A 13,339-nucleotide genomic window follows, 5' to 3' on the forward strand; every position below is an offset into this window, starting at 1 on the left:
AGAGCAGTGAATCTTCTTTTACATATCTCTCTGGGTTAGGTGAAAATTTTGAATAGTCAAGATTCCTGAAAGTAAAATGAGGGGGTCAGAGGAAATGCACATTTAAAGATTTGCCCTGTGCCCTTGTCCACACATCCTTAAGGATCACACTGGATGTTGTCAGTCTTTACATTTTCAGAATAACCCTTTTGCCCTTTCTTTATTAAAGGCCACCGTTTGAGGGTTGTCAATATGAATCAGCAAAGTGACACTGCAGATTTGCTGGGAGGGTAAGTGTGATTTTAAATCTTTTTCTTGTTATTTTGTGTTCGCTGTTTGAGGTAAGAAATACTTCTTTTCTGTAAAGCTCAAAACCAGCCTTGGAAAAATGTTCAGAGAATTGCCCCCCTACGCCCACCCCAGCAGGGTATTATTTATTAGAATTTATTAAGGAGCTCTTGAGTGTGTAGATGTTTCTTTTCATTTTAAAGAACACTTGAGGTTCTTGCTCTCAAGGATCCTGCTGGGAGGGGGAGGAAAACAAAAAGGTAAGTATGTAATCAAGTAATGTTTGTGTGTGCAGTCACTTATCTGAAGCCTATGTTCTAGACTCACACTGCCTTCAAGCTAGGCTCTCCTGCAGTTTGATTATCTATGACACATTAAGTAGCCTCCACTTTGTTAAATGGGACTTGGCTTATGGCGCTCCACTGTGTTCAGTAAAATGCCCTTCTTCCTTATTTGTGGTTTTGAATATGTTAGTTTCATGAACAATTTAGGCTGTGCTGAAGGCTGTAAAAGCGATGGCTGCTATTGGCATACCTTATGTTGAACCCTAGTAGGGTCTGTCCCATTAACTCTAAGCAGTTGCTTACACAAACTCTTAAAGGCATAAGATAATAGAATTTATTGTCCTTTTTGCTTTTTGTGATATCTGCAAGAAAGCTCTTTATTTCCTCTTTTTTGAGGACCACATTATGCTGTGGCATTATTTTTACTATCACTCTTTCCTTGTCTCATATCCCTTCCTGCTCTGGATGGAGTGCTACTTTGGAATCCTGCTTCCTTTGGTGCTTCTCATTTTCTTACTGTCCCAACCTATTACTTCTGCTCTACACATGCCACTAATTATGTATTTTAAATTTATATTCTGTCTTCGAATCTGTTAGCTGAGGCTTAACCTCTCTTACTCTAATTCTACTTTGACTTTATTTTTCCCCAGTGGTCTTTCTACCTTGTTTTCGTTTTACCTCTGTTCAGTTAATTGACACTTACTCTCCCCATTCCCTCATTGTGGTACTTGCAATGTGTTCTTAATAATATATGGAATTTGTTACTTAACTAAGCATGTCTATACTACTGTGTATTTCTCTCTATTCTGTATTTATCTGTGTCTTTATTAATATCCTACTGTTAAGTATTCCTAACACAAATGGCATTAATCTTGTACTAATTGAACACGCACTGGATCTGTCTCTTCTAAGAATTTGTAGTGTTATGTCAGCCGTTGCAAGTAGTTTTAAATGTAGTGAGTACACATTGTGCCTTGATGCAATTACTAATACAAAAAGGTTGAAATCAGAATTTGTTAACTGGAATTTTATTTTGGTGCCAACTTGGTGAAAAAAATATATATCCATTTGTCCTTGTTAGTAGGTTAGCATCAGTTATCAAAAGAAAACTTACATACGTTTCAATTTTTGTATAGTTGGAAGTATGCCTTGTTTTCTGTTCTTTTGTATTATTGGCAAGTGGTGTGTAAATCACATCTTCTAATATATATTATCGATGTATGAATGACTCCTTTGCTTAAGAACCCTTGTGTATACAATTGGAAGACCAAAAATGATTTTAAAAAGACAAGGGAAAAAAGAAAAAGAAAAAATAATAAAGGCAAGGGAGTAGAAAACAAAGGAGCAGGTAGGGAGGTGGGATAAAGAAAGGCTAATATTTCTATTTTGGGAATGTGTGGTTAGTTTCATCTAACTGAAACTAGTTCTGTGTTTTGTAACTTACATTAAACATATTTTGCATTTATCAAATACTATGGTTAAAATATAATAAAAGAAATTTATAGTCCTAATTAGTCTGGTTTGCAAATCTGGATCCTTTAGATTGGTTTTTTAAAAAATTATAATTAAGGATAAATATATGTTATAAAAATAAAGCCTTCAAGGCCATTAGGCTCTTAAATTGCATTACTGCAAATTGCCTTCTGATCTTTGTTTGCATACATACCACCTTAATTTTTGATTAGTGTTAGTGTGGTATATCTTTTTCCCTCATTTAACTTTTAACTCAATTTTGTCATTCTATTTAAAGTAGGTTTCTGATAGCACATAGACCTTCAGATTACCTGTGAGTAGAGAAGTAAACCAAATTCTGACAGAGTTGGGGTAGAGAGAGCTTATGAGACTCTGTAGAAAAGAGTAGGAGATACAGAGGACTTAGATGAAGCAGGTAAAAATCATTCCAGAAAAGGAAAGTCTACCATTAAATGGCAAAACACAGAACACAGGTTCACATCACTGACTCTAGGGAATGGGATTGGGAGGGGTAGCCTCTGAGGGAGAAACAGATAAATAGAGAAGGAGAGGTATCCTTGGAGAAGTTAACGATGAAGGAAAGAAAAAATGGGAGGAAAATTAAAGATCTCATAGAAATAGAAATAAAACGGCTAACCTGTGTCCTCCTCTAAGCCACCCATGGAAACATCCATAAAGGAAACTGCACAGGAGATTGTAGGGCAGAAGTGCATGCTTTCAAACTCAGAATCCTGACCCCAAATGAAGTGAACCGTTTACCTTTTCAGTTACTCAGCATGCACTGTTTTGTGTCTCTTTTACACTTCATGTTCTTTCATGTATGATAATTTTGGAGAGTCATTTTCTTTTGTTCTATCCATTTTCTAGTGAACTCTTGTATGTGGTCTCCATGTATCATGTATGTAACAGGTAGACCCTGAGTGACTCTCCATGAGGGCCAGGTGTTCTAGACCTCCCTCCCCTCTTGGCCTTTAGGTTGCTCCTGAGGCATATTTTCTCTGCAAAAGACATCATGGAAACCCTGGTCTGTAATGGTTCGTAGTTTGATTTCATCAGTTCTCCCTGCGGCAGGTTAGTTTCCATTGAGTATTTGTGTTACAGTTTATTTCTATTATTTTTCTTTTCGGAAAGGTGTATGTATGTTTGTTCATTTATTCATCACTTGAAACATATGACGACTTAACCGTTCCAGCCACTATGCTTTCAGCTTTAAATGAACAAAATTTTTTCTTAAGGAGCTCAGTCTAATTTGAAATATAAAGCCATTTCTTTCATGAATTCAATTCACTGAGCCAATTACTAGTGGTTATAGTTGTCACAGGTAACTCTTAAATGACACTCCTGTGCCAGGTACTATTTTGAGTCTTTATCTGTGTTCAGTCACTTAGCCTTCTTAACAACCTGTTGATTATCCCCATTTACACTTAGGGGACCTGAGGCTCACAGGCATTAAGTGCCTTGTTCAAGGTAATGGCTAGTCCATGACTTGAACCCAGGCAGTCTTTCTTGATGTCTCCGTTCTTAGTCATTACTCTGCTGCCTCAGTTAGCTTTGGATCCATCTATTCTGTCATCTTTAAGACTAGCTCTTTTATTTAAATAACGTGTGTGTTTAATTTCTTACCACTTCTTCTGTTGTCATTGTGGTTCATCATCCTCTGCCTGGTCCAGCGCAGGGCTCTCATCTTTGCTTCTACTCTTACCCTCCCCACAGTCTCCCTTCCATTTAGTATTTACAATGATCCTTTTATAGTGTGATCAGATCTCATCACTCTCTTCCTCAGATCCTTCCACTGACTTCTCAGTCCATGTGGAATGTACTCCAAACCCTTCATCACCTGGCTCCGGCACGTCTCTGTCTCCTTTCTTTAGCTCTGCTCTGTGTTGATATTTCCTCTGTGGCCTCCCCTGCTGCCCAGGGATATTTGCTTAGCCTAACCCTTCCTTGTTTGATTTCCTTCAAATTCCCATCTTTAACACAGCCTCTTCTGACTATCATAGTCAAAGTACCAATTCTTCTTTCAGCCACTCTCCTTTCACTTTATCCAGTTATAGCACTTGCTACTTGATATTTTATACTAGTAGGTGTATTCCCCTATTGTCTCTTTGGTTAGATTGTAAGTTGCAGAGGGGCAATACGTGGTGGGTCTCATTTACTCAGTGCTGAACTCTAGCAGGTGCTCAGTAAATCTCAGTTGAATAAATGGAGTAAAGAAATGTCTTTACTGATTAATGGGTTAGTGCTTACTGGGAAGCGATATTGAGTTTGTGAAGTTCTCATGCTTTCTGTCTCTGGAATCAGAATCTTCCATATAGATGCTCAGTATCAGGGCACTGGGTTTCACTCATCTCATTGTTCCTTCTCTCAGGCCAGTGAGTAAATAGTATCCATGAGTTCTCCAATTGTGCTTGACTGTTCTAAAACATATTTTGGTATTGTTTCAGTTCTCAAATTATATTTCTCAGAAATAAAATTTATGTCGTCATCCTTGAATTGTAGTATTTAGTATCCTAGGCCACGGAAAATTGTATACTTGAGATTTTCCAGGAATGATTAGTGCTGCTTGGGCAACTTCTTTTAAATTTAGCTAGAGCAGTGTTTCTTGACTCTATACATTATTAATCCCCCCAATATTAAATTAAATTTTAATTTAAATGAATTGATTCCCTAATTCCCCAACCAGAAAAATAAAATGCTAAGAAATAGGAGAGAATCTAAATGCTGAGAAATAAAAAAAGTTGAGCCTTGGAAGGTCACAAACCATTGCAATGTCTTAAGATTTTTTTTTTTTTTTACTGTCCCCCTCCCCGAATTTTGAATCTCTTTGGGAGCAGTCTCCCCACCCTCCATTGACAAGGCATGATGTTCAAGTAAGTTCTTAACTTAAGATGCTTGAATAAGTCAATTTCAGACATTATATTTTTCTTCTAAAATGTTTCAAAAACCTTTTGGTCAATCTTAATAGAATATGGTTTATCATCAAGTATACATGATGTTTATTTAAATATATTAGTAAAATCAGTGACATGCCTTGCACTGCCCAGTTTGGAATTTCAAATTTGTTCATAGTTTGTTTGTCTAATACTAGTTTTTACCTTTAGTATAGGTGCTTCTGACACTTGGAGTGGAGAAAATAGATTATAATTTAAAACTTTAACATAGATTTATGTTAAGTATTTTGGTATTATTTCTGATTTTGATTAGAAGAAATCTTACACCTATTCCTGTTTTCTAAGGCATGCTTTCCAACTTCTGTTAGCTTTAGAAGTTTGTGAATCACATATTTACCTTTTGTTTCAGTTACAAACCAGTGGACCATAAGCTTATTTGGCTACCCTTACGGGAGGCATTTGAGGAACTCTTTGCTCAGACATTTTCCAAGAAGCAAAACTTTACATTCTTGGGACACATTCAGACCTGTTACAGGCAGAAACGGTGGCACAATCTCCTCAGACTAATGCAACATGTGTACAAGTCGGCTGTCAACAAGGATGGAAAAGAGAGTGAGACTGGTAAGAATGTGACCCAGGCTGCCAGTGGGAGGGCATGAGGCTGAAGTTTAATTAGCAGAATTAGGAGAAGAGTTTGGGGGAAGAATGAAGCAATACACATTAGAGCTTTCTAGGACTTAAGGCAGAGCTGACTAATTTTGAAGTATTGCTGCTCCTGTGACTCTAGTCAAGATTTCCATCAAAACAGGTGGTCGCTGATGTTGATGTACAGTACCACTTAGTGGTTAGTAAGTCACATGTGCTTAGAAGAAGAGGTTACTTCCGGAAAACTGGATTCCACAGCGAGTGGGGCTTTTGGCGGCTTAGTTATCTTCTTCCTCATCTATAAAGTGGGAATAAGAGTACCTACTTCAAAGGGTTGTTGTGAAGATAAACGAGTTAACCAATACATACGCATATAAATGAACTGATTAGTATAGTGGCTGCACATGTTTGGCATTATGTAAGTGTTTGGACTTAATTTTTTGTACTTCTAAGATGTGATTTTTGTATGTATGTTAATTGTGTGTTTTTAAGTTATGTATATTACAACTTAAAGTGTATGTTAAATTCTTGTCTTTATTTTTCTCTAGGGTCACTACTAAAAGAGAAGTGGGAAGCATTTGGTCTTAGACTCAACCATGCCCAACAACAGATGAAAATGACTGAAAATGCCCTATTGTTTGCATTTGTAGAGGTATTTTGCTTTGGTTGTTTAGGTTAAGGGAATGTTGATTTGATGCAAAATGCAAGTTTAAGGAGGCTACTGTTTTGTATTCTCTTCATGTTGACATTTTAGGGCTTGTTGTTTAAGACAGTAAACACTTAATGAAATAATTCTTTGGGGGGAAGATTTTTTTTAATGTCCTTTATAGAAATTATAAAGTCTTGGTGAACACCATTATTACTATTTTTAAAGATGCAGTTGAGAACAACTAGTGAAATTTTTTATTGTTTCATAGCTCTGTGTGTGTGTGTGTGTGTGTGTGTGTGTGTGAGAGAGAGAGACATATTTGGGTCCATTCCTGTTAGGACATGTTTTTGATTCCAGTGCATGTGTAGCTCTACTGTTTTCTCTCCTGTGACCTTGCAGGATCAACTTAGTTAAATGTTTGTGACTTAAGCTTTTTATATTTTTATTAAAGAAAATTGTTTCTGTGACACTCTTCAGACCACACTCTAAGGGAGGTGTAGGAATCTTACTTGAGATGATGTCTTAGTAAGAGAGAAAGTCCCTCAACCATATAGCCATTGTTGTGGGAAATTTAGTCATCAGTGCTTAATCTTAATATGACTGTTTCTAAAATAACCAATGAAAATGTCAAGTGCTCTCAAAATAGGGTTTATACCTATTTCATGACTTGACATTACACTGGATTTTAATACGTTTGTTCCGTTTTATTTTTTTCAGTTTTATTTATAGAAGATTCTTTGTTAGGATCACCATGAAAACAAAAGCATAAAGCAGTTTAATAATAGTAAAACAATTAAGTTTCTGATGTTGTGTCCCTTGAGTAGATTGTCAGTTCATTGCTTTTGGAAGTAGAACTTGAGGAGATCAAATCAGTAGAGATGAGGAAAGATTCATCTTGATATTCTTCAGCAACTATGAAAGGCTCTGAATTACAACCACTATACACTCTTGATTTAGTCATTTATCTTTTCTTGGTATACTCATAGCCTGACCCTGTATTTATTTTGGGTCTTTTTAATAACCATTTGGTTACCTTTAAACATCTGAATACATTGTAAGTTATTATTTGCCTTACCATCCATATAATGGGATGGTCTAGTTTATTGCATCTCATCGTTAGGCTCAGAGAGATTCCCTTGACCCTTTTGGATATTTGAAAAAAAGTTAACTTGACCTTAACTCTGGCAAACAGCTGGCAGCCATTTGGCGTTAAGGTGTAAGCTCATCAGGTAGGAGCGGTTTGCCCTTGCCTCTGCTTCTAACCCTGCTCACATAACTGTTCTTGGTGAGTGTGTGTGTGTTTGCAATGGATCCTTAACATTTTACTTCATCTTCTAGGGTACATTAGCTCAGGCTGTAAAGAAAGGAGACTGGATCTTGTTGGATGAGATTAACCTGGCTGCTCCGGAAACATTAGAATGTCTGAGTGGTTTACTTGAAGGCTCCTCTGGCTCTCTGGTGTTGCTGGATCGAGGAGACACAGGTAGCACTTGATCCCCTTGGGGTTTGACTTGATGCGAGGCCTTTTGGCCTCTTTAAAGTAATATTCTTGGGACTTCCCTGGTGGTCCAGTGGGTGAGACTCCATACTCCCAATGCAGGGGGCCTGGGTTGGATCCCTGGTCGGGGAACTAGATCCGGCATGCTGCGACTAAGAGTCTGCATGCCGCGACTAAGACCCGGGGCAGTCTGCCTGCATGCCTGCATGCATGCATGCATGCATGCATAAATAAGTAAATAAATAAATAAATAAATTTTAAAAATGTTTTTAAAAAGAAGTAATATTCTTTTGGTTAGGTAGATTACATGGGCCTCCCAGTGTGATTTATTTATTCTGTAGATAGTAATTTTCTGCAAAGTCTTATTGTTAGGTGATATAGGGAATGAAAAGAATAAGATAATTTGTCAAGGCATTTGGGTAGTGGGTAATAAGGCATGCACACTCAGTGACAGTGTACGCGCTGGTGAATAGGTGATGAAACATAAATAGCATGAACAACCACACCATAAGAGGTGGTGGGATGGCAGTTTAAGATTAAGTTGTGTACATAGATCTGGAAACTGATTTCATTGGGGTTTGAGAAAAGGCAAGGATGGTTGAGCAGCCAGTACCAACCTTGCTGAGCCTTGAGGCATACTGGTTCACCCTGGGGTTCAGTGGAGTTAGTCTTCCCCTGATCACTTATTGTTACAAGTCGTTGAGAATTTATAGTTTTCTTTTAACAGAACCACTGGTTCGTCATCCGGATTTCCGTTTATTTGCGTGTATGAATCCAGCAACTGATGTGGGCAAAAGAAATCTCCCACCAGGAATAAGAAACAGGTAAGGGGTCATGGCTTGGTTCCTGGAGCTGTTTTTAAAATTAAGTTCTCTTTATTTATTGATTGGTAGTATTAACGTAACCAACCCTCATAACAATGCTTGAAATTTATTGACTGCTGATAGAGGAATCTTTTTACTTGTAGTAGTCTTCTTCTTTCTATAGGTGGTAGGAATACGGAAAACTCCAGAACACTGGGAGTTTTTTCCCTTTGGGTTGTTTGTATGACATTTAATGGCTCATGGATATTGTTGAAAACAAAAATCTTTCCTCCTTCAGATAGCCTTTTAGCTATTAGAAAACCTTCACATAACGAAATAATAGTATATCATATAACAGCGTAAGTGCATTTTAGGCAGAGTCCTCTTGGATGAGACTAATGATTTGTAAAAGAACATTTAAGTTTCAGTTTTCATCATTAAGCACAGACTGACATGAACAAGATGTTTTATGTATGTAGCATTTGGGAAAAGATAAATGACCTTGAAGAACCTAAGGGCAGGACAGGAATAAAGACACAGACATAGAGAATGGACTTGAGGACACAGGGAAGGGAAAGGGTAAGCTGGGACGAAGTGAGAGAGTGCATGGACTTATATATACTACCAAATGTAAAATAGATAGCTAGTGGGAAGCAGCTGCATAGGACAAGGAGATCAGCTCGGTGCTTTGTGACCACCTAGAGGGGTGGGATAGGGAGGGTGGGAGGGAGATGCAAGAGGGAGGGGATATGGGGATATATGTATATGTATAGCTGATTCACTTTGTTATAAAGCAGAAACACACCATTGTAAAGCAATTATACTCCAATAAAGATGTTAAAAAAAAAAAGATAAATGACCTTGTTTATTGTTGGTAACCTTTTGTTGAATCTGAATTTTAAAATGGTGTTAAAACTTTACTAGATCTTCTCCCACATTATAAAAGTAGTAAAAGCTTTTTAGGAAAATTTTATCAACCACAAGTATGTATTTTCCTTTGCTACAAGTATTAATTTTTGATAGTGAGGAGGCTTTTTTGTTATTGTTGCATGTACTTTTTGTTACATATAGTTGTAATCAAAAACACTTTCTGAAAATGAGGATAAATAAAGTCTTATTTTTGTAACTGTTTTTGCAAGGACTGTTTGACTTTCTTAGAGGTAGTAATGGTAGATTTTTGGTAACAGTTACATTATCTTCTATTTCATTATGATCAATCTGTATCTCAAGTTGAAAGGCCTTCATAATTCATATTACAAGCAGGTAAAATGAGTTTATATAACTTCCGTCTTGTGTTTTTGTATTGTCAGAATAGCTGTATTAACTTCCTCAAAAATGGTTATTATGGAATAATAATTGTCTTAACAGGTTCACAGAACTTTATGTAGAAGAATTGGAAAGTAAAGAAGACTTACAGATCCTTATTGTGGATTATCTGAAAGGCTTGAGTGTGAACAGGAGCACAGTGCAAGGAATCATAACGTGGGTTCTTTTTGGTTTCTCTTTATAAACTTTTCCTCTGAGCATAAAAATGTGTACGTCATGCACGTATATTGTTTTCTTCTTTTTTGCTTCTAACGAGAGAAGACTGATGGAAGGATTATTTAGATTTTATTTTAAAGTTGGAACGTTATGGACTCCCTTGGATTTTCCTAAGGAAACTACATAGAGAGCTTATGAGAATATGTATTGTTGAGACCTATGAGAATATGTAAACAATTAGATAACTCTCTCCTAATTACTTCTTTATTCACAGCTAAGAGTTTGAATCCCTTGAGGAGATATAAATGGCTTATATTTTGATCTGCCTTGGTGAAATCCTACTTTTTGCAATTTGCATATTAGCTTTGTGGAATGTAGGGGGGGAAGGTTGATATAATTGATTGAGGCCAGTTTGGAATTATTAGAGTCTTAGCTGAATGCAGTATAGAGTGGTTATGTCACTTGGTGCTTTAATTTGAGTTTCTTTCCTCTGTTTTTTGTATGCCATGTGGAAAGGGTGCAATCTTTTGTATCATACACCCTGGGTTCTAGTGCTGGCTCTGTCAGAAAGTAAGTCTGTCATCTGGGGCACGTCACTTAGTTGATTTTATCTGTGCCCTCTAAAACAAGATATACAATATGTAAAGATTTTGAAGTTGGATCATATTAGTGTTTTACTTTGCTTTTTGAGCTTTTTTTCCTTATTTTTTTTTTACAAATAGTTATTGAGTGGCTCAGATGCTAGGGATACAGCTATAAATAAAACAGACAATCTTGGTTCTTTTCATGGAGCTTTAATTCTACAGGTGAAGATCAGTAAATACTGTTATTTTTGGTTGTGATAAGTGAAGAACCAGGCTTCTCATTGTGGTGGCTTCTCTTGCTGACGGCACAGGCTCTGGGCATGTGGGCTTCAGTAGTTGCGGCGTGTGGGCTCAGCATTTGTGGCTCGCGGGCTCTAGAGTGCAGGCTCAGTAGTTGTGGCGCACGGGTTTAGTTGCTCCGTGGCATGTGGGATCTTCCCGGACCAGGGCTTGAACCCGTGTCCCCTGCATTGGCAGGCGGATTCTTAACCACTGCACCACCAGGGAAGTCCTTCATGAATTTTTGAGATTTGCACTTGATGTTTCAGTCTGAAACTTCTTCCATCTTGTCATCTTCTGGACTTCTAAATTATGTGGTAATGAAAGTAGAAATGGTCACCATATCATCATGCTTTTTAACATTTTGTCATTGTTGATTATAACCGTATCTGTAGACTTTCTTTTAAAACACCATTACTTTTGTTTTCTATATGCTTATCCATCACCATTAGAGATTACACAGGGACTTCATTTGACCCTCATATTAAAGCTGACTTTGGAACCCTGTGTTTGGATTCAGTATATTCTTGCTAAGGGCCTCTCATATGTCACTACCATTCCCTTAAAAATCAGACACATCTCACCTTTCTCCTCTTTCCATCCTAAGGGAAATTGATCAATATTCATTTTATTATTTTTGATGCTCTAAGAAGTTGTATGTAAGCTTGGCCATCTAATCTATAAAAATGCCTTTTGGTCCTTTTGTAGAGAAATGGGCACAACAGCAAAATAGTAAGGCTTATTAGTTAATAAAATAAATCTTTTGAACTGCATCCTCTTTGTAGGTTCTATACAGCTGTGCGGAAGGAGTCTGGGACAAAATTGGTGGATGGGACCGGCCACAGACCTCACTACAGCCTTCGGACTCTCTGTAGGGCCCTGCGATTTGCAGCCTCCAATCCATGTGGCAACATCCAGCGCTCGCTCTATGAGGTCTTTGTACAGTCTGTGTTTGGTTGGGAGCTTGGTGGATGGGCACACCATGGGGAAGGAGCAAGTGGGGATGCCCGTGCCAGGGTTGCTAGTGCTTTCTGTTTAGTCAGATTAGCCCAGAACTTTTCATACCGGAACTACCCTGCCCTTTTTCTACCATTGTATCCCATTTAAAAGTTGTTCTGGGGCTTCCCTGGTGGCGCAGTGGTTAAGAATCCACCTGCCAATGCAGGGAACACAGGTTCAAGCCCTGGTCCGGGAAGATCCCACATGCTGCGGAGCATCTATGCCCATGCGCCACAACTACTGAGCCTGGGCTCTAGAGCCCGCGAGCCACAACTACTGAAGCCCGCGCACCTAAAGCCCATGCTCCGCAACAAGAGAAGCCACCACAGTGAGAAGCCCACACACTGCAACGAAGAGTAGCCCCCGCTTGCCGCAACTAGAGAAAGCCTGCACGCAGCAACGAAGACCCAACACAGCCAATTAATTAATTAATTAAAATAAAGTAAAATAAATAATATATTCTTAAAAAAAAAAAAAAGTTGTTCTGGGCACCAGCACCACCCGAGAGGTTGAATTTTGTTTCTGAAATAAGTTGGCCTGTTATTGCAGAAGGATAACTAGTGTTAACGCGTATTTGTGGTTTCTCTAGGGCTTTTGTTTGGGTTTCTTAACACAGCTTGACAGGGCATCGCACCCAGTAGTTCAGAAGCTCATTTGTCAGCATATTGTTTCTGGCAATGTTAAAAGTCTGCTGAAGCAGGTAGGTTCTTTTTTGATTTTTGACTTAAATGAAAGGCTGAAATATCAAATTGTTAGCTGTTTTGTTTTTGGTTTTGCTTTTTTTGTAAAACTTGTTTCCAATTATAAAAGTCAGTTCCACAAAATTTTAACGTAGGTGGTGAAAATTCCTGATAATCCTGATCTTTGGAGATTTAAATCCTATAGATAGTCCTTTCCATCTAAATTGTGTGTGTACATATATATATATATATTTAAAAGTTAAAAAATCTTTTTTATATATTCAAATTCTAATATATGTGTGTGTGTAGATTTATCAAGGTAAATTCTAATACAGGCATACCTCACTTTATTGCAGTTTGCTTTATTGCACTTCGTAGATGTTGCAGTTTTTTACAAATTGAAGGTTTGTGGCAACCCTATGTTGTCAGTTGATGGTTAGCATTTTTTAGCAATAAAGCATTTTAAAATTAAGATACGTACATCTTTTTTAGACATGTTATTGCACACCCTAATAGATTGTAGTACAGTGTAAACATAACTTTCATATGCATTGAGAAACCAAAAAATTTGTGCGACTGGCTTTATTGCCATATTGGCTTTATTGTGATATTTGCTTTATTGCCGTAGTCTGGAATCAAATCTGGAAAATCTCCAAGGTCTGCCTGTATATATCTAATATAAGTAATATAAATGAAACCATCTCATAAGAATGGTCTGTAGTTTCCTTTCTTAGCCTAACTATATCCTGGATATATTTTTTTGTCTGTACCACAGATCACTGTGAGTGACGTGCTTTCTAATTGT

At 37.6% G+C, this 13,339-nt stretch overlaps 1 protein-coding gene across 1 annotated transcript in view; it reads left to right on the top strand.

The window, feature by feature from the left end:
• MDN1 (midasin AAA ATPase 1) overlaps positions 1-13,339 on the top strand; it is a 153,538-nt gene that overhangs the window by 41,162 nt on the left and 99,037 nt on the right. The window contains exons 15-22 of the mRNA XM_061206786.1: positions 209-269; positions 5,325-5,536; positions 6,109-6,212; positions 7,548-7,692; positions 8,435-8,531; positions 9,879-9,992; positions 11,641-11,788; positions 12,444-12,554. Coding sequence (XP_061062769.1) covers positions 209-269; positions 5,325-5,536; positions 6,109-6,212; positions 7,548-7,692; positions 8,435-8,531; positions 9,879-9,992; positions 11,641-11,788; positions 12,444-12,554 — 992 coding nt within the window. The remainder of the gene's footprint in view (positions 1-208; positions 270-5,324; positions 5,537-6,108; positions 6,213-7,547; positions 7,693-8,434; positions 8,532-9,878; positions 9,993-11,640; positions 11,789-12,443; positions 12,555-13,339) is intronic.

This window comes from Eubalaena glacialis, chromosome 12 (assembly GCF_028564815.1).
Source record: "Eubalaena glacialis isolate mEubGla1 chromosome 12, mEubGla1.1.hap2.+ XY, whole genome shotgun sequence".
In the NCBI taxonomy this organism is placed as follows: Eukaryota; Metazoa; Chordata; class Mammalia; order Artiodactyla; family Balaenidae; genus Eubalaena; species Eubalaena glacialis.